The sequence below is a fragment of the Thalia democratica genome, chromosome 3, assembly GCF_965202585.1.
Source record: "Thalia democratica chromosome 3, ktThaDemo2.hap1.1, whole genome shotgun sequence".
In the NCBI taxonomy this organism is placed as follows: domain Eukaryota; kingdom Metazoa; phylum Chordata; class Thaliacea; order Salpida; family Salpidae; genus Thalia; species Thalia democratica.
The window spans coordinates 62,065,408-62,085,682 of NC_139167.1; the positions used below are offsets into that span (position 1 = coordinate 62,065,408).

The 20,275-nt window shown below is 25.3% G+C and overlaps 1 protein-coding gene across 1 annotated transcript in view; it reads right to left on the reverse strand.

Moving 5' to 3' along the window:
- LOC145831356 (uncharacterized) overlaps positions 1-20,275 on the reverse strand; it is a 102,193-nt gene that overhangs the window by 44,484 nt on the left and 37,434 nt on the right. Inside the window, exon 9 of the mRNA XM_082938587.1 lies at positions 18,446-19,330. Coding sequence (XP_082794713.1) covers positions 18,446-19,330 — 885 coding nt within the window. The remainder of the gene's footprint in view (positions 1-18,445; positions 19,331-20,275) is intronic.

Consider the following 20,275-nt stretch of genomic DNA (forward strand, 5'->3'; position numbering starts at 1 on the left):
TTTTATAATCAATAAATTTGAAATTTTTGCTAGGAAATTTTAAAAAACTTAATTTTCTTTGAAAGCATCAGATGTTAATGCGTTATAATAATGACATTTCTAGACAAAATTTTCAAATTAATTTTTATAATCGAATTTATGAGAAAATTTTACAATTATTACTACAACGTTAGTATTGAGTTCGAACTAACTTGAAAATTAACTTTGTTGAAATTTCACATTCAACTTAAAATAATTGCATAAACTAATTGCCATTTTATTTTATTTTTATCATCACCACCTAAATCAAAACATTTATATTAAAATGTTTTTCTTTTAGTTTTGTCCATAGGTGACGTATGTGCTGAACCTATGAACTGAAAAAACTTTCAAAATAAATCAAATATGCTCAAACAAAGAATAAATAAACAAAAACTTATCAACTTTTCAACTGACCAATTATTTTTACAAGAAACATAAAATGTTTTGCTAAAGTAAAAAAAAACACCTAAAACATTTAAAAAAACAAGAACAGCCTTTGAACTTACAATTTTGATCTAACTCTAAATAAACCAGTTAAATTTTGTTTTCAAACCAAGCTTCGCGTTACGAAACTTTTTCCAGGTCTTAAAAACCGAAGTGCAACTATTGTTTTAAAAAAAGAGAAATTAGAAAAAATAAAAATGCATTAAGAGCACTTCGAAGTAATATGATACTGCTTCCTTGCAGTTTAAAATATCAACTTTAATTTTGGCTTGGTTTTATGAAAGTTTTGTTTTTTGATAAAACTTTACATTTTTAAATTTATTATTAGTCTGTAACTATTTTCGTTCGCCGCTTAAAGACAACAAAGGCGTATAAAAATTAAAAAAACATTTTTCAAACTGTAAACTGATCATTAAAACTAGCAATGATAAGTTAAAACATTTCCCAGAAACGTTGTTGTTCAATAAAGTGTTTTACAGCTACAAAATTTTGAAAACCAACTAAAAATGTTACTATTTATCTAATGACCAGTGTTTTGTGATAACAGTTTTATCCCATTAAAACTTGTGTTCTGTTTTATCTTGGTTTAAGCTAATTTCATTGATATTATCTGATTAGAGACATTTTGAAATAAAAAATAAAACAAGTCTTCTGTGAGACTAGTCAAACTACTGTTTAACAATTTAACCAAGTATTTAATTATTAACACTTCAAATTTACTTATAAGTAAATACTTATCTTTAATGTTAACTTATTTCTTAAAGTTATTTTTATAAATTACACTTTTGATTAGTTTAACACTAATTATTTACAATTAATTGAAAACTAAATTAAATGTTCCTAAAAACAATTTAAATTCACGTTTAAAAAACTTTTTCTACAATGCATTTTAAAAATTAAAAAATATAAATTACACCACAAAATAACTGCTTAAATGTGATAAATTTCTAAAAACTCTACTTAACAAAGTTACAAACTTCTTAAAAATGTTGTTCCAATGTTTTTAGTGCAAACAAGAAATGATAAACCAGACTAAAAAAATAAATAAAAGTTATATTTTTTATATCAAATAACAAACTACAACTAAGAACGAACAGCTCGAGAAAAAGCTTTTAATATTCCAATAATAAAAAAAACAACAACAAATTAAAAACTTCACTCTCATGCAAACACATATTTTGCTTGTAAAATATCACAACACGTCAACTCAGCAATTTCTAATAATCAATGTTGTTTCGGCGCTTCGTAAACAGTTTTAGCAACTGAACGGCTGAACTGTTGTACAAACAACATTGTGATGTGCTGTTTACATGCAAACAAATCAAGTTTATGCTTTTGTTGTTATCACTACAGTTGATTGTTTGCGACGCTTTTAGTCAATTTTTCCAGATACTATGTTTTGTTTGTGTAGTAGGACAAAGTTTATGCGAACTTTTCAAATTGTCAATTTGTTCTGTTTTCATGCTTAGTTTTGTAAAGAGTTTTGAGAACGAAATTTATAGTTTTCCTACAGTTATAAAGTTTTCTAAATGTAATATAAGCTACTTCTGTTTTTTTATAAAAATATTTTTAATATACTGTCTTTAAATTTTGTATAAACAACATAATAACAAATAAAAATCTGTTTTTTACACGCAAGGACCAAAGTTATTAACTTATCAAAGTTATCAACTAATGTTTAAACTTTTTAGCGACACCTATGCAATTAAATAGTAATTAACTTTTACTTTTAAAAAGTGCTTTCTTTGAAAAATATTGAATTAATAAAAAACTTTTATAAAGTATCACAGATATTTCACTCTAGTTGAATTTTCCAAAAATAGCTTAAAAGTTTAAAAACAATCGATTAAATATGACATGTTCATAACCATTGTATTAAATGTATGCTAATTTAGGTTTTCACTTAAAACTAAAAACTATATGATTTATTGTTGTAATTATGGTTTTTAATAATAGTATACATACTGATAATTTATAACAATTTTTAATAATCTAATATTTAGACAACAATAATTTATAAAACTTTATAAATCCATCAAAATTTGTTTTAAAAATAGCTTTGTATTCAATAAATCATTTATATAGAGTTTAAACCTTTTACGATTTACCTTTCTTATAGCATCAGTTAGTTCATTCTATGAAAATTTAAAACAATTTTTAGATCGATTGATACTATTTAAAAAATAAATAACATTTATGTACAAATATAAAATTATAAAATTAAAAAAAACCTTTAAAGCAAAATAAAAATCTAATGATATTCAAAATGTTGAAAACTACTGCTGTTTAATACATTTAATAAATTATTTATCAACTCAATTGAATAACGACTGCTTAAACATGTTTAAATTCTTAAAAGCACTGCCATTAAACTGCTGTCTTATTTAAAGGATCATGAATATTTTAAAATAGCTTTATTTATTACCTAAGCACATTTATATGTTTAAAATCATGTATTTTTTACTGATTTAATATGATTTTTATTTGAGGTTGTAAAATAAAAAGCTGTGTGTTCTAATTGAACTTTAAAAATACAAAATCTAATAAAACTAAAGATTCATTGAGTTAACTGTGAAAATATAAATAATTTTATTTAGGCAAGATCATATGTTAAAACAGGTGTAAAACGTAATTTAAATCTTAGAACTTCGTTTTAACCAAATAAATACAATTTACGGATGTTTTTTATCCAGAAAACATTGATTTTTCAACAAGAACCGATCAGTAGTAATCTTGATTGTTATCATTTTATTTTTATTGACTTATTGATTTGTTTACTATCCAACTTTAACTTTAAACTTAACTTAAATTTACGTAAAACTTCAGTTGTTAAAAAACATTTGACTTTATTTTCTTAATTCTAGTTTATTGTTTTGAAAATAATCTTAAACGTACTTCCGCATTTCCTACCACGAGAACTTGACATATCATAGTAACTTTTAATGTCTGCAAAAAACAAAAAAAAAACCATCAAATGTTTTAAAAATAGGTTAAAGTAATTTCTCTTTGATGTTTTGAAGTAAAAAATTCAATTCTAAATTATACTCAAACGTAAACATTTACAGTTATTTCGAAACACATTCATCGTAAGCCAGACAGACGTGTGCTTTAATGGGCATACTTGTAAAAACTCTCCTGAAAAACATATGTACTTTTAATTAATTTTATATAAGTAAAAACCATATGCCTATTTACCGAAAGCATATATAAAAACGAAAAAGTTACAATTAATTTATACATTTTTTAATTTACTTATGTTCTATCAAGCCAGACGTACCTACATTTGTTTTTTGTTTGTTTTTTTTTTGTAAAAAAAGTATAAAGTTTAAAAATATATATTTATACTATTGGGAAACATATGGTATTTCATTAAACTTTTTAATTCTAAAATAAAAAATACTGTTTTTTTATTTGTAATTAAAAAAATGATAATTTTGTTTTCACCAGTTTTACTTTCTGTTCAGAACATAAATTAAACTTTTGCTCAAGACAATATAAATTAAATTTATTTTTATCTTCTCCGTGGATTATTAAAAGATTATTGTGTAGTTTTAGGCGATGTTGCGGTGAATTCAAACTAATTAAGCAACATTGAAGATTACATGTCGAGAATAAGAAGTTTTCTCGACGAATTGTTGTTTTTAATTAAAAACCGAACAAAAATACAACGAAAATAAAAAATTCTATGTTTTTAACAAAAACCAACAGTTATACAACTTTAAAATAGCTTAAAAACAATTTGTTCCTTAGCATAATCACAACCACTGAAATAATTTCCACCTAAATCAAAGTTTAACGATTTGAAAGTAAATTAGTTGTTTCATGCTCTTTAAACAACTACGTCAAAACATTTAAGACTGGAGCTTGAATTGAAACACGTAAACTAATCATGTAGTAGCATACTGCCGTTTTTATCTGTTTGTTATAGTTTAATTGTTAGTAAAATGTCAAGTTTCGACTTAAGCAATTGAGCTCCACGCGATTAAAAACCATAATCATGTACTTTTCACGTTTAAAATCAGAAATTAATTACACGAAACTCGAAAACGCGAACGCAAACTGACAATTCAAATTCCAAAAGTTTAATTAACATGATAATAACCAAAAACACAGATTTTTATGGAAAAAGTCAAAATATTCTTTTACACACAGGCCGCAATTGCGCGAAGCTTTGTAAATTATATTCCGCGCAATTATATAAATTTATATAAAAACGCACATGACTTTGCACCGCAAGCTTCATACATGAAAAGTTTGGTAAACACTAAAGCTTAACAAAAAGTTGGGAATTTTCATTGTTCGATGCGGTAACGTTTTTCAAAATACGTCAAAATTGAAACCGCTGATTTTTTCAACTGAAAAATATGAACTCGTTGGAATGCTATTTTCCAAGGGCATTTTGAATATCTGAAAAATTTTAATTGTTCAAAATTACAGCTTGTCTTAATTTAAAAATGAGTTTATTTTTATCATTAACTTTTTAATAAACAAATTTAAGTTTTTTAATTAGTTTTTGGATTTCAAAAAATTAACTGAATACAAAGCGTTATAACTAACTTACCATAAAAGTTTACTATTAAAAGTAAGGTATCATTTAAAATTGTAAAAAAATTTTAACAAATAATATTGTGCTGTTTTTCTAGATCAGTAATGCTTCTTTTGCTATTTTCTCTAAAACATTATTTTGAAACATTTTTTAAATAAAAAAGAAGCGCGTTAGTAAAAAAAAAACTAACTCGTAATTTTAGAGCCTCGCAAGAAGTCATTATGACGTAATAATGTCACGCAAGAAGTTCAAATAATCTCAGCTTCTAGCTCCGGGCAAATTAGCGCGATTTTATTGAAACTTTCTTGAAATCTTCAGTATACTCAGAACGACATTTGATAACGCAACTTAAACTTTACTGTTTTTTAAAGCTCTTTGTAAACGCGTGCAACTATTTTGCCTTTTTTTCAAAATTATAAAAAATACATCTATATGTTGATTAAGAAACTGGAAAGCATCATTGGACGGATTTAAAGAAATATAACTAAACAATTTTTGGTAATGTTCAACGCATTCATATAACTTTATTTGCATTAAACATTCAACTGTAATTCGATCAATCCAATTAAGCTGTCAAATTTATATTTTATATTTGCGTTACAACCGTTGAACAGTTTAAACAACCTTCTTTTGTTGCATGAATTTGTGAAATTAACACATCGGCTTCAATTTTTTGAAATTTTTTACAAGTTTGTTGTTCGATAAGTTTTGCACACAATAAAATAAATCTGTTTTTTTATAATGTTACTCAACGTTGTTTTATCATTTTACCTTAGTCTGTTGTTTTTATTTTATAGGTTTATTTTTTCGTTAAAAAAATATTAACCTCGTGTAAAAAATGTCTAAAATATATTTTTTTTTATAACAAAAAATTGAACGCATATTAGTACTTAACTTAATTAGAATATATTTAAATATTCTATAACTTTTATGAATACAGTATTTCACTCAAACGAGATCTTCATTTATTAACAAAATCTGGAAAAAAAAAACGCAAACATATACTATATTTAAGCAAAATAACACTAATATATCCTAAGCTTGACTTTAAAATATTATGAAACTCATCAATTCTTAAAATAACTTAAGCAGGTGAAAATTTCTAGTCATGTTCTGATATGATCACGAGCATTTTTATTGATAAAAATAGTAAAACGTCTCAAGTGTATTACCCATGACATGAGCACGACAAATAAATTTTCTATATTTATACCATGAACTAGGTCAATTGAAAGTTTAATGAGTTTTCGAATGAACTGTATTTTAATTCAGTGTGGATTGCTGTTTTTTTTTAAATTAAACATGGAACAAAAATTTTTAGGTTTTAAAGTACTCAAAACTTTCAGAAGGACCTTTGCAAAAAGTTAAAACTTTAACATACTTTTCTTCTGAACTAATTTAAGTCTAAAAATATAAATAAGACTAACCATAAGTTTGGTAAACCTTAGATCATAAGTAAAAACTTTTAAAAATATATACTAATTATAAATATATTAAAAATACATTTTAAAAATGTATATACAAACACGAAAGTTGAAACTAAATTAACAACACTTAACACGGAATCTATTTTTATAACATATTGGTAATAACTGAATTTTTTCACAGGTCAAAAATATTCCAAACGTCGTAAAAATTTACTTTTCAAGTGTCGAAATTAGTTTGGTAGATAAAAGTTCACGTAAAAATTTAAAATTTTCAAAGCAGAACTTTTTCACAAGCCGCAAGCTATACTTGATAAAAGTATTTTGGCAAGTTATAAAAATAAATACTTAAAAAAAATAAAACTATATCTGTGCGATGACTGATTAAAAGTTGTAATTTTCTGAATATTTTTACTCCTTGTTTTATTACTTTTTTATCTTTTTTTTGGTGAAATTTATCGGCTAGTTTTTTATAAGTTTAAAATTTATGATTAGTATAACACATTAAAGGTGTTAAATATGAAAAAAAAACAAAAAAACGTTGATTCATCTTTTTTTCCTAAAAAAATTCTTACTCCTGTATCCCACATGCTTTTAAGATGACAATAATTAATCAGATAAGAAATAATTATGTCACAAAAAAATCAAAAATATATTTTCGCAAATAATCTACGTCACTTTATGCCAAACACGCAAAATTTGGCCACAATTATGTTTTTTTGAAGCAATTGTTGTTTTTTTATGTTAAATGCATTAAATGAACTCTAACTTTTATCTGATAAAAACAGAGCTGTGTTTTTAATTAGTCACCTTGAAGTAGGCATTTTTTCAAGATCTAAACAGTTGTGATAGATCTTGAAAAGATGGAAGATAAAGTAAAAAACTGTTTTTGAGATTTGACTTAGTTGCAGACTTAAAAAACAACATAAAACTAATAAAAATTTAAAAAAATACATGTAAGCTAGATGTTCCAGTACTTTTCGACAAAGTTTAACTTTCAACCGAAGATTTTAAAGCCTTTTCAAAAGCTCGAAAATAAATCTGAAAAACAACTAAAAAAAATAGAACTTTGTGCAAAGGACGTCACAGTTTAAAGAAGTTGAAAAAAAACAGTTTTTGAAACCACAGTTTATGTGCAGATTGTAACAAAAACAATTTTGAAAAAATGCAAAGGAAACAATTCTTTTTTCATGAAACTTGTACTTAGTTTATCAATGCCAATTATACTTATTCATATACAAACGCTTGGCCGCGGTACAACTTTGTTTTAAATCAAATTAATATTTTGTTGTTTTCGTTTTAACTTTTGAATTCTGGCCAATGTTTTCGCTTCAAACTTGTTTAACTTTACTTCCAACTTATTTATAAAAAATCAATAACATCACTGTTGTATACTATATGGAGCCTTTATTATTATAAGCTATTTCATTATAAAAAGTATTATTTTCTAATTAAGCAGAGTTAAAATAAATTTTTCATAACTTCTTACAGTATATTTGACTACCTTTGGTTATAAAAACTATTTCTATAAAAAGATTAAAAACTTACACTCGTACAGTTTTTTTTTTAACTTTATTTAAGTAGTACTTTAAACTATATACTCTGCGAATTACGAGAAACTTACAAAAGCTTTTAAAAGTATCAATTTGTACTAAATAACATAAACTAAAAAAAAACCTGTTAATGCATAAAACTAATTGGAACTAATTCAACCTGTATTACCTAAGTCAGACATAAATAACAAATATAAGTTGTTTTGATAAATTTTTCATAAAAACCTTTGTCCTAGTTACATTCATTGGCTTTGATTCAAAAAAAATTCTTTCAATTTTTACAAGATGTTTTACGAATCAGTTGTCACACTTTTAAGAAACTATTTATAGAATTTAATAATACAAGCTAGCTCTTAAACTTTTTGGTACTAAGTACACTCACAAAAACATAAAAGTGCACAGAATTTATTTTCGTATGTGTTAAGTAAAATTTACCAAATAAAAGAAAAAAAAATCAAAATATACTGGAGGAAAACTAGTAAAACGCCAGAAAAAGGTTTTCGTTATGGATCAAATTAAAGCTTATCTATGAGAATTTTACTGTTTTTTTAATGCGTTTTTTTATCATCTCATGTGTCAACAAACTAACATAACTCGTGCTATTTGCGTCACGTGAAAATATCTACTGCACAAATATTTGTGAAAATGCACTAAAAGTTTTGAAAAAACCCAAATATTTCTGAGATATGCCAACATGTGTGCTATTACCCCATTTACATTTGTGCTATTAAAATATATATGAAAATACAAATATAATTGTGAAAATACACAAATATTTGTGAAAATATAACAACATTTATGAAAACACAGCGACATTAGTGCTATCAAAACATTTGTACAAAAATATTAGTGAAAATAGGAGCATTGGTGCTATTACCCCACTTGTTAAACAAACACCACTCGTTGAAGTTGGTAAAACAAACTTTTGCAATTTACGAGCAGTTATTTTACTGTGCATCAAAACAATTAGAAGGATTAAAATAACTTTACGGCTGCGTTTACTGTAATTTAGATTGAGTTCAATGTGTTTCACGATGTACACATTTTGTTTATTTAATAAAATATAAAAATAAACTTTTGGGCTAATGATGGTATAAAAACAACAAAAACACCCTTCTATATAATATTTAAAAATTAGAATTAAAAATTTTTTTTGACGTATTCAGTAGTATAAAACATACTGAAATAAGTATGGCCGTTTTAAAAATGTTTCCCTATTCAGTTTTTTTTCCACTTTATTTTGGCAAAGACACTAGCATAACGATTTGTTTATCTTTTGTGACGTCACTACTCATTGCATGAGCAAACGGTTTCCAAAAAAAAACGATTTTAGGCTTATATGAAGTATTGTTTTTATATCATGATAAAAACATCAGAAATTATGCCAAATATTATTCCAAAAGTAAATATAAAACTCTATAAAATATTAATTGTTTACGTAAATAAGTTTTTGAAGTTTTTACGTTTTAGTTGTTATAAGATCAGCTTTAATTATTTAGTGACGTGCAAATCTCATATTAAGTTAGAATCTATCAGTATTTTTAATCACAACCTGCGTATTTTTTTCATTTGAAATATTTTGCTCCATTTCAAACACTTTAATGCAATTCCAATTAAAAACAAAGCAATTTCAACAAAACACAAAAACATCCATAAAACACCTCCAGCTGCGTATGAAGCGCACATAAATAACTGAGACATCTAATTTTGGTTGGTATTATCTCAAATAAACTTAAATTCCTCGTAACGTCTTATTAGCTCGCATCACGTTTTTGCGAAGCTCGAAGTTTTACGAGGAAACTTACACGCGAGAGCAGCGTTTACTTTCAACAATCGATTAAGTTCTTTGTAATGTTATTTTTATTTTACCAAGACGTTACAAGTGTTTGCAAGATATTGTACGTGTGCTCTAGTTTGTCGCATTACCTAATGGTTTGAAGTTTAAAAAGTTAAAAGCATTTTTTTGTTTATATGGATTTTTACTGAGATTACTTAGCGTGTTGAGCATTTAATATTATTTAATCCTGTAAGCTCATTAAAAAACATGTTTCGGTTTTAAATATAAGTTGTTTAAAACTTTGTTGCTTCTTTAATAGCCGGAGCAAAGTTAAACTGAGTAATTGAAATTTTATACGCACATCTTGTTATAAATCATACATTGGTTTGCCAAATGGTTGTTCAACAACACATTTTAAAATATCGAAATGTCTGTTGTATACATGAGTGTTTTCAAATTTATTTCAATCATTATTGACTTTAAAGTTTTGGTGCTATGGTATAAAAGTAGAATATGTTTTTATTTAAAAGTGTACAGTAAAAACATTATTATTATTTAAAAGTGTAAAAAAAAACGTTATTCTTGCCTCCCCTACCATTTATTATATTTTAAAATATCAATAATAAAATTTTGAACATTTATGTTGTATAAATAAATTTTGAACAACTAAAAAGCAAATTTGTTTGGATTAAAACTTTTAAATTGATCGAAATGTAATTTAAAACCATCAAGCTATAATAAAAATCAGTAAAAACTTATTTCAACATCATTAATTTTCAAACTACAACATTTTAAAAGTATCCTTTACAAGCACAGCTGAAATTAAAAAACATCAACTTGTTTAAACTTTAAGAACGCCATTAATTATTTTACCATCTAAGGAACAAAACAAACCATAAAAAAAACGTTACAAAAAATTCATAAAAAAAGATCAAAATTTGACGTTTGAAAAACCGCGTACAGAGCTCATAAAAGGACCAAAATAGGAATTTATAGAAAAACGTGACAACATTTTACTTATTTAAATATAAGCCTCAAACGTTTCGTACACCTTCTTAAAACGTGACCAGATTTGTCAATAAAAATGAAAAAAATGACTAAAGGGAGAGAAAATAATTGATCAAGGAAAAGATTTTTGAAAGGGTTTGAAAAGAATAAAAAATGATTTCCTTCTCTTTGAATGATCAATCTTTTTTATATGTATATAACGAGGAAGTGATATAATTTTAAAATGCACTTATCTTGCATTCAAGTTTAATATAACTTTATATAATCTTAAAATAGATGAGCTTTTTATATAAAACCTTTTTGTGGTTAACTTTTTTTTAGTCGCAATTTTTTTTTCTGAAGTATAGAAAATTAATTGAGAAAATATTTTTGTATCAACTAATTATTATTTTATTTTCTTAACATCTCGATTTTTTTTTGATACTTTTAAAGCTCAAACACTGATTATTCTTATTTAAGTTCACAATAAAAAGTTATTTCTTTTCAAAACTAACACTAACAACTAACTTGAATAATAACAAAAAGACAGTATTTAAAAACACTTTATAATGCAGCACAATTTAAAAGATATTAAAAAATATTTTTGAAACAAACATAAAACAAAATTCTAAATACTACAAACTCCGGACTAAAAGCTTTTGGAATGCGAACGACTACTTTCTCGAGTTCATTAAAAAGTTCGCGGTAAACAAAAAGGTTGCCAGAAAAACTTTAATTATTCCGAAATCGATTATGCTCTTTCAAGGTGCAAAAACAAAAGTTTATTTTTAACTTTTCTCTTGAACTCATAAAAAGTTTCAAAAAATAAATTAAAGTTATAATTGATTTGTTTTTTATTTTAATAGCTTGTAGTTTATTTTGATAAGATTAACGGATACAGATTAAGTTTTAAAATTGATACTGCTTCTTAAAAACTAATTAATTTATCCGTTTTTAATGGTACTTTATTTTAAATTTATTAGAGATAAAGTTAATATTTATTTAGTTTAAAAACATCAGGAAATTAGCATCGATTAGTTAAGGGTTTAGCTCGGTTTATAAAGTTAATTTTATGATAATGGAATTATTATTAATACTACATTTACTTTTATAAAAAATAAATAAACTTAGACAACCTTTTCTACACTAACTCTAATATGTACAATAAATTAATAAATTTTATTATATCTAAAACAAGTTAGTTTCATTAATCTCATCTTATTTTAAATACTATAACAAAAAAAAATATTCCTTAGCGTTTTTAAAATGTCAGAATTTGCATATTACTTCGAATTAGTCGATTAAACTTTATAATTAGCGTTTCATATTCGTGCAAGAAAATTTTATAATTTATTACGTCTTTTTAAAAGTCAACTGCGAAGGTTAATATTGATTATGCGGTTTGATTAATGAGTTTTCGTTTTTAAAGTATTCTGTAATTTTTTATTCAGTTTTTATTTAACAGTCTCAGCAAAATAACATGTTAGTGGTTTTAGTAAAAACTTTTTCACAACTTAATGTTTTTCTTAATTACTTTATACTTCTTTGAAGCTCCTTCTTTTCTAAAATCTAACACAAACTAACGAAGATTACAACTAGCTGTTTACAAAAAATAAATAAAATATATTAAACACTTTATTCAAAGAACTGTATTTTATTTGAAGCTATACAAGAAAAATAAGTTGACATAGTATGTACAAATAAAAGTATCAAAATTAATGAAGTAATAATAACAGTAAGGTAGAAAAAATATATTTCTTTTTATAAAATTTTAAAATCTCTGATAAAGAAAATAAAATAAAAATATTTTCACATTCAATTAAACGATTTGCAAAACGTCTGCAATGTAACTCAATAAACAACCAATTGTAAAATTAAATTATTCTCACCAATATGAGTCGCTACGCCGCCGATAAAAAGGCCAATTAAATTATGACGTCATAAAAAAGCTTTCGAGCCAACAATGACTCAAATCGGATAAAGTTTTTATCAGAAGAGCTTAAAAATTGAAGTGTTATTTTAAAATAACTTTAATGAATTACTTACAATTAAACGTGTATTTATATCAAAATTATTACATGGAATTACCACAAATTTAAAGGCATGTAGTAAAGTGAAGTTTGTTATCCTGTAGAAATGATTGAAAAAAATGTTTAATAAACAATTTTTACAGACCTCTTCTTTGTCTAAATTTAGCGATAAAAAAGGTTAACTTAAATGACAATAAGTTTTTAGAAAAAACATAAATCATTTAATATTCTTATACAAAATGATATTTCATATTGTAAATGTTTATAGACTAATTTTGTTTAAGAATATTTAAAATAAAAGTTCAACTCAACATTACTTCTATTGTTTAAAACACACTAAATGGGAAGCAAATTTGAACCTTATTGTCAAAGTACTCTAAAGATTAAATGGATTAATTTAAAGCTGTATAATAGCTGAGGTTAAATTAAATAGAAATATAAAAACCTTAAAAATTTTAATGAATTTGACTAATATGTTATAGTAAATATAGGTCAGTTATTCCTTTGTTTTCTTGATATTTTCATGTATTGTTTTTATTTCGTTAATGAACATGTCAAAACTATCTTAAGTAGGATATTAAAATTTAAGTCAATATTCTAATTACATTTCAAATAAATAATATACTTTATTCGATCAAAAGCAAGTCTGTTTGATTAACCAAATAAACCTTTAAAATGAGTTAAATACATTAATTCCTTAAAACTGTATTTGATTTTCAGATAAATTTTCAATTCAGTTAATTACAACATCTTAAAACCGAAATTTTTTGATATTATAAAGTAGTATTTTATCAAACTTTTACAATTTTGTTAAATGATTATGCGGTTTTTATTAAAAGTACTTATTTATAGAAAACTAAATTAACTTTATCAGTTATATATTATATAACAAATGTTAAAGTCTTTTAACAAACTAATCAAAGTAATAAAGTTTGAAACAATCACTACTTTAAATTTTAAGTTTTTTATGGTATACATAAACTTTAACACATAAACTAAAAAGAAATTATTTATTTTTAGAAACTTAAAAAAATGTATGTAAACTAAGACAAGTTACACTTCAAATTAACAGTCATCGCCAACTTTACATTTTCCCACGCAAATAAATAGTTATAAAAACAAACAAAACTAACACGTATGCAAGATAAATATTTCAAAAAAATACTATCTTATAACTGCAAGGTGAAGATTATATTATTTATTTAAAACAATCATTTCAAACATAAATATGCAATACTCTAAGTAAAAAAAAACGAACAACTAATAACATAAAAACAAAGTTATAAATAAAACAAAGTTCTCCTTAAAGCAAAATCACTACTATAAGTATACACAACCTACCACGTATGCAAGTGTTCACATTTTTCACTTGAAATATTTCAACCGCTGAGTGTCGCAAGCGAGCAAACACCGGTCGAATGCCGACAATCGATTGAAAAATTTGCAGAATGCCGACACAAATAACATTCGGTTTTAAGTTCATTTGTTTCTTATTTTTATAAATTATACATTTTGCTCCGCAATTGATAAACAATTCGGTCGTGCACAAAGTTTTAATAAATTTAGTTTAATTTTAAATAAATAATATGCTGATTTATTTTATTACCATTTAAGTTTTTATATATTATGCACTATTGAAGAGCTCATAAATTATTCTGACAAAGCCATAAAAAGTATTTTTTCAGGTCGTTATTTGCATAACTAGTCTAAAGATGGGAAATTTCTAAATGTAAAAAACAAAACTGTCCTGTATTTTACTTTAGAATTTTTTCCTGTATTTATTTAAAATACTTTAGAACAGTATTTACCAAATTAAAAGCTTGAAAAAAAAGTTAGTTAGAGTAATTTGTAGTTTTTTACAAAAAAAAACATTTAACTTCTGATTTATTTAAACTAAAATCAATAAAAGTTATTTTAAAACTTTAAAAAAAATTACTTAGGTCACCCTTCAATATTGAGGTTATTTATTTTCAAAAGCATGTGTATAAAAAAAAATAATAAAAAAATATTTTATTTTTAAACTCGGCTATTTTTGCTTGCATACAAAAAGTGTTGGAAAAACTTCAAACTTTCCAAATATTCAAACAACCTAAGGAAAAATCGATACTTTTTTGGGCACATTATTAGTTAAAAAGTGCACGAAATTTTCAGAGGGCGCATTAACAAATAGAATAATCGATTTTTTTTACAGTTATTTTACAAACGTGCAGTTTTTTATGTTTATAAAAATACATTTTTAGAGATGTTGCTGTTTCATGTGTTATTTGTTTACTTTTTCTTAATGTCAAGAAAAACTTTAAGGTATTTTTATGAAAGTTTTATTTGGTCTCAACTTCACTTTTTTTGCACTATTTATTCATCTTTTATTTAAATTCGCAACTTTTTTTTAAAGAAAAAAAGTAGTTTAAGATTAAAAATAATTAGTTTTAAGTTTCACATAACAAATTAGTTTACTTTACTTTTTTACTAAAAAATCAATTTACTTTTAGTTTTTTTCTTTATGACTAGTAATGTACGTTTGAAATTTATAAAGTTTTGACTTTAAGATATGACACATGATTTGTTATACCAATAAGTCCACAAAACAAAAACAGTTTTTAAATAATAATAGTATTTATTTAAAAAATTTTAATAGAAATTAATAAATTCATTTATACTGAAAAATACTCGATTCGCAGAATTTTAAAAAACATAACTTAATTTATGTTTAACTAAATGGACAATCAATACGAGCAATTTATCTATATGATTCAAACAGCTTTAATTTATGCTAAAACATTAATTTTGTAGATAAATTTACTCAAAAAGTTTAACGAGTACAAGATCTTAAAGTCTTAAAAATAATTGCATTGCAAAAATAAATGATTTAGATTTTATTTAGCAAACAATTTTTTTTAAATCACCACCTTTCTTGCATAAATGAATAAAAACTTTAAAAAACAGTTAAAAATTTATCAAAGACAAATTTCAACACCCCCGTTGCGCGGTGGCGCTACGGAGCGAACCGCAGCAAATTAGTGTTACGTCACAAACAGTATCAGATTGTTGCGTCACAGCGAAGAGAGCGCAAACAATCGCGTCTCGCTTCACCGATCACGTCAGCCGGTGCGTTTTTCTCATTTGTATGAATTTTATTCAAGTTTTCGAACTTTAAATTTTCAAAGTTTTTTTTTTTACTTTTAAGTTGTTCAAATTCTTCACTTTCAATTTTTCACGTCAAAAAATTGCTTTCGTATTATTATTTTTTAATTATTTATTTTTTAAATATTATTTCTTTTGATTTAATTAAAATTTTTGTAATTTTATCAATTTTTCCTTTTTGATCGACTTTTAAATTAGTCCTCAACTATTTTTAACTGGTGAAGTTATTTTCAACCTCGATAAAAGTTAAAAAATTTAAAAACTACATTTTTATTTGCTTGAATAAATTTGAATTTTTAATTGTTTTTTTTTAATTAATTTTTTGTTAGACGACTGTTTTATTTATTCATGTTTACTGTAATTTGATTAACTTATATCAATGTAATTTTAGCTTTAAAAACTATAAAAAACATTTAACTTTATAATCTTTTTAATGTATACTTTCTTGTTAAAATAAAATAAATTAAAACAACAACAAAAAATTAATTTACTTTTTTACATTTCTGTCCACTTATTTACTTGTTATTGTATTGTGATTATTAATTTCAATAAAATATAATAATTTTAACATTTTAAAAATTTAAATGCAGGTAATGCCTTATTAAAAAGGTGCTTTTCTTATAGCAAATATAAAGTATTTAAGTCGCAAAATTTACAACTTACTGTTTTTAACTGAGTATTTCTTCCCCTTATAGTAAAACAAAAATGTTAATAGTTTCTCGTATATAATGTTAACAAACATTAACGAATTTAATTTTCTTAAATAACCTATTGTATTTAACTCATGTGTTTTTTAAATTTATAAATTTATATATTTTCTAATTATAATAAATAACACATGAAAAAACAGTTGTCTCAAACAACATGATTTTGATACTTTTATAATTGTATTATATTTTACTTATTCATTTAAACCAACACAATTTTAATTAAAACCTTACTTTTTAAAACTTTAAAACATAACTATTTTAAACATTTTACGTCAATTTATTATACCATTAATGATTATAATTTTTAACAAAACTGTATTCAATTTAATATTCTTTTATGTTCAATGATTTACTTTTAACTACAAATTAATTAATAACTAAACTAAGTAAATTAGGCTTAATATTTTCAAAGATAAATTTAGTTTATTGATACAAAATGCTTTTACACTTTAAATTTTTTTTCAACATACATACTTGAATTTTTAAGTATTTTCAAAACATTTTCATACATAACAAAAGATGTGTTCGTTTTTATTTCAAATCACAAGCAAAATTTAGTTTTAAACAAATAACAACTGCATTTAACAAATTGTAACTCACTTTTATTTAAAATTATATAAAACTAACCTTCAACAAGGAAAAACAAAACAGTTTCAATAACATCGCAACTAAAAACAATTTTAAACTTTTTTTGTATAACTTTAGCTCAATGTCATTTATTGTACACATAAGTAAAACATTGCTTAAATATAACATTTCAAATTGAATAACCATCAAATCTAGCGGAAAACTCATTAAAATAACAATAACAATCATTTAAAATAGCAACTTGTATATAAGCTCATGCCACTAAAATTAATACAAAATTTTGTTCACTAAATTATTTGTTTTGTTTAATTACAAAGAGCTTCAATAAATTGTCAGGCCGGTCAAAATTAAAATAAAATAAAATCAAACGGTTCTATAAACGTTAAATAGTATTAAAAAATAAAAAGTAATAAACAGCAACTTTTGTTTTTAATTACTAAACAAACTGAATTAAACAGTTTAAAACTTTGTTAAGAAATTTAATTGAATCCATGCAATCAAATATGTTTAAGCAAAGAATCGTAACACCAAAAAAAAACTGCAAAAGTTTTTTATCAAACACCAAAAATTACATTCCATATTTCGACAAGACTCTATAACGAAAGTAAATTTTCCAAAAATCCATCCGTATAATTAAAACTTTAATTGTATTGAAAAAAGGCTTTAATTAAAAAAAATAGTGTAATAATTTATAAAATACATTTGAAAACAATTAACTTATACCCTTTTTTGCTTTTTTGTATATAACTTTCACAGAAAGTACTTTGTTATAAACTTAAACTTGAATTGGGAAACAAATTATTCACAAAACAAAAAAGCAAAACCTAAATTAAAAACGTTTAAAAAGCTTGCTTTATTTATTTCAAAACAACTGAAAATTGGCATTAAAAAATAGACAATTTTAAAAAAAATTATAAAATTCACCTTTTTATTTTGTTCCATAAAAAGTGAAAATAAAAAAGAGTGATGAAAAAATTAGTTTTCAACTTTTTTTGTTATTTTCGACCTTAAAGCTGACTGGCAGCCCGTTTTGGGTGAAAAGAAACGGCGGGAAAATTTGTGTCTGTGGAAATGAGAAAAAGTTGATTGGGGCGCAGAAATTAGCGTAGGGCCCCACAAAAGTTTGGGGTTGTTGGGGAGCAAAGTTCACCCCGGCATGCTGGGCGGTTGCTAAGCGCGCGAATCGGTCGCTATGGTAACGAAAAGCATGCTGCCCAAACCCACCTCGTTCGTTGCTTTGCAGGGGATTCCCCTTCTGAAGGTAGGCCACCGTGTAAGTCTGGTTGCCATGGAAGTTGGTTTGCTGCTTGGCAACTTGGGTGGTGGTGGTAACCGGGGACTTCAAATGCATGAGCATCTCAACGGCGTCCTTTTCCTTCGAGTTGAGCCTCTGAAGTATGACGTCATTATCGTTTGTTTGGTCACGATTCACAGTTTTGTTGTCACGATCGTTCCTGGGGGTGACGTCACAATTGTCTTGTCTGGGCGTGATGGTGATGTCTGTTCTCGACCTTCTGTCAAACCTCGGACCCTGGAACTTTTTGCGGGAATTCCCCAAAGTGGGCGAGGGGCTTCTCGCTTGGAGGCGCTCGTAGCAGTAGAGGTTAGGAGAATTGCAGCTTCTTTTATGAGACGTCACAAAATCAATAGGCTCGTTCTGCTGTGACGTAACAATTCTTCCGTTGCCAGGGATTGCTTGCCCCTTGAGCTTGGTTGCCAATGGAGACGAGGCTTTTGGGGCGGCTTTTGTCAATTCTGGAAACTGACTGGGAATTTTCAACTGTGACGTCATGACTACGGCGGGAGAAAAGTTGGCTTTCTGATGCGCCGCTTTCTGTGACGTCACAGTCACCTGAGCGATCAGCTTCGAATCTTGGATTTTCAGTTTCGTTTTGACGGGATCCCAGATCCCCGCGGTCGTCACGGTGGTTGCCAGCTTGGTCGTGGGTGGGAGGGGAATTTGTTTGGTTTCTACGGCAACCTTGGGTTTGGGGGTTTTGAAGGTGGCTGGTGGGAGGCTTAATGGAAACTGCGGCTGGTTCTTGTTTTGGGGATTTTTTTGGGAACCTTCCTTCGGTTTTGAAAACTTCGATTCCTCTTCTTTGGGTTCTGTTGAAAAAATAATTATTTTATTTTTTTAAGTTTTTGAATTATTCGAAAAAATTAGGTAGTTAACTAATTAAATAAAAAAAACTATTTATTCAAACAAAGTAAAACAAAAAGATTTAAACTTTTTTTAATATATCAGAACCATAAAGCATTGTCAAGGGCTGAGGTGATAGACTATTTAATTTTGAATTGTTTATTAAATTTAAAATATATTATAACATCTTGATATTAATATTGAATTTTTAATTTCAATAGTGATCTTTTACACACATAAAAATTTATACTTTCGTGTCTTTTTTATTGTAAGTTATATTAACAATTTTCTACATTTCCAAACTTTTCTAAATAAATCTAAAAACAATTTTTTAAGTTTTTTATAGTTATAATGTAACATTAAAAAAAGAATTCAATACTTTCTATAATACGCTAGAAATATATTTAATTCTGTTTTTTCTGTTTTGTCTTATTTAAAAAAATAATTGAGCACTTATTATATCATTTAGCTAAAAAACATGCTAAAAATGCTGTAAATTAAAATATTTTAAACATTAAATTCGCAGACACAACTAACTTTAAAGCCTAAACTAGAAACCAAAAGTTGCGAAATGAATTTAAAAATCGTGAGTTTGTAATAGTTTTTATTTACATTTTCAGTAGCTAAACTTTTTTTCCAATGTTAAGGCCTGCAAACACCCTTGTTTTCTTAAAGTACTTGTAAACTTTTTTTTTCTTGAAAATAACAAAGGAAATTTAAACTAGTGTCTAAAATATTAAATAAATATATCAGTACAGTTGGTCATGGTTGCCACTGATCAAGCTGAGAAACATTTCCTGACTTTTCCTGACTTTTTAACAAAATTTTCCTGACTTTTCTAAATCAAACTATTAAATTAAACTTATTCTAAAATACATAATCTAACACTTAAAACTATATAAAGCTTTCAA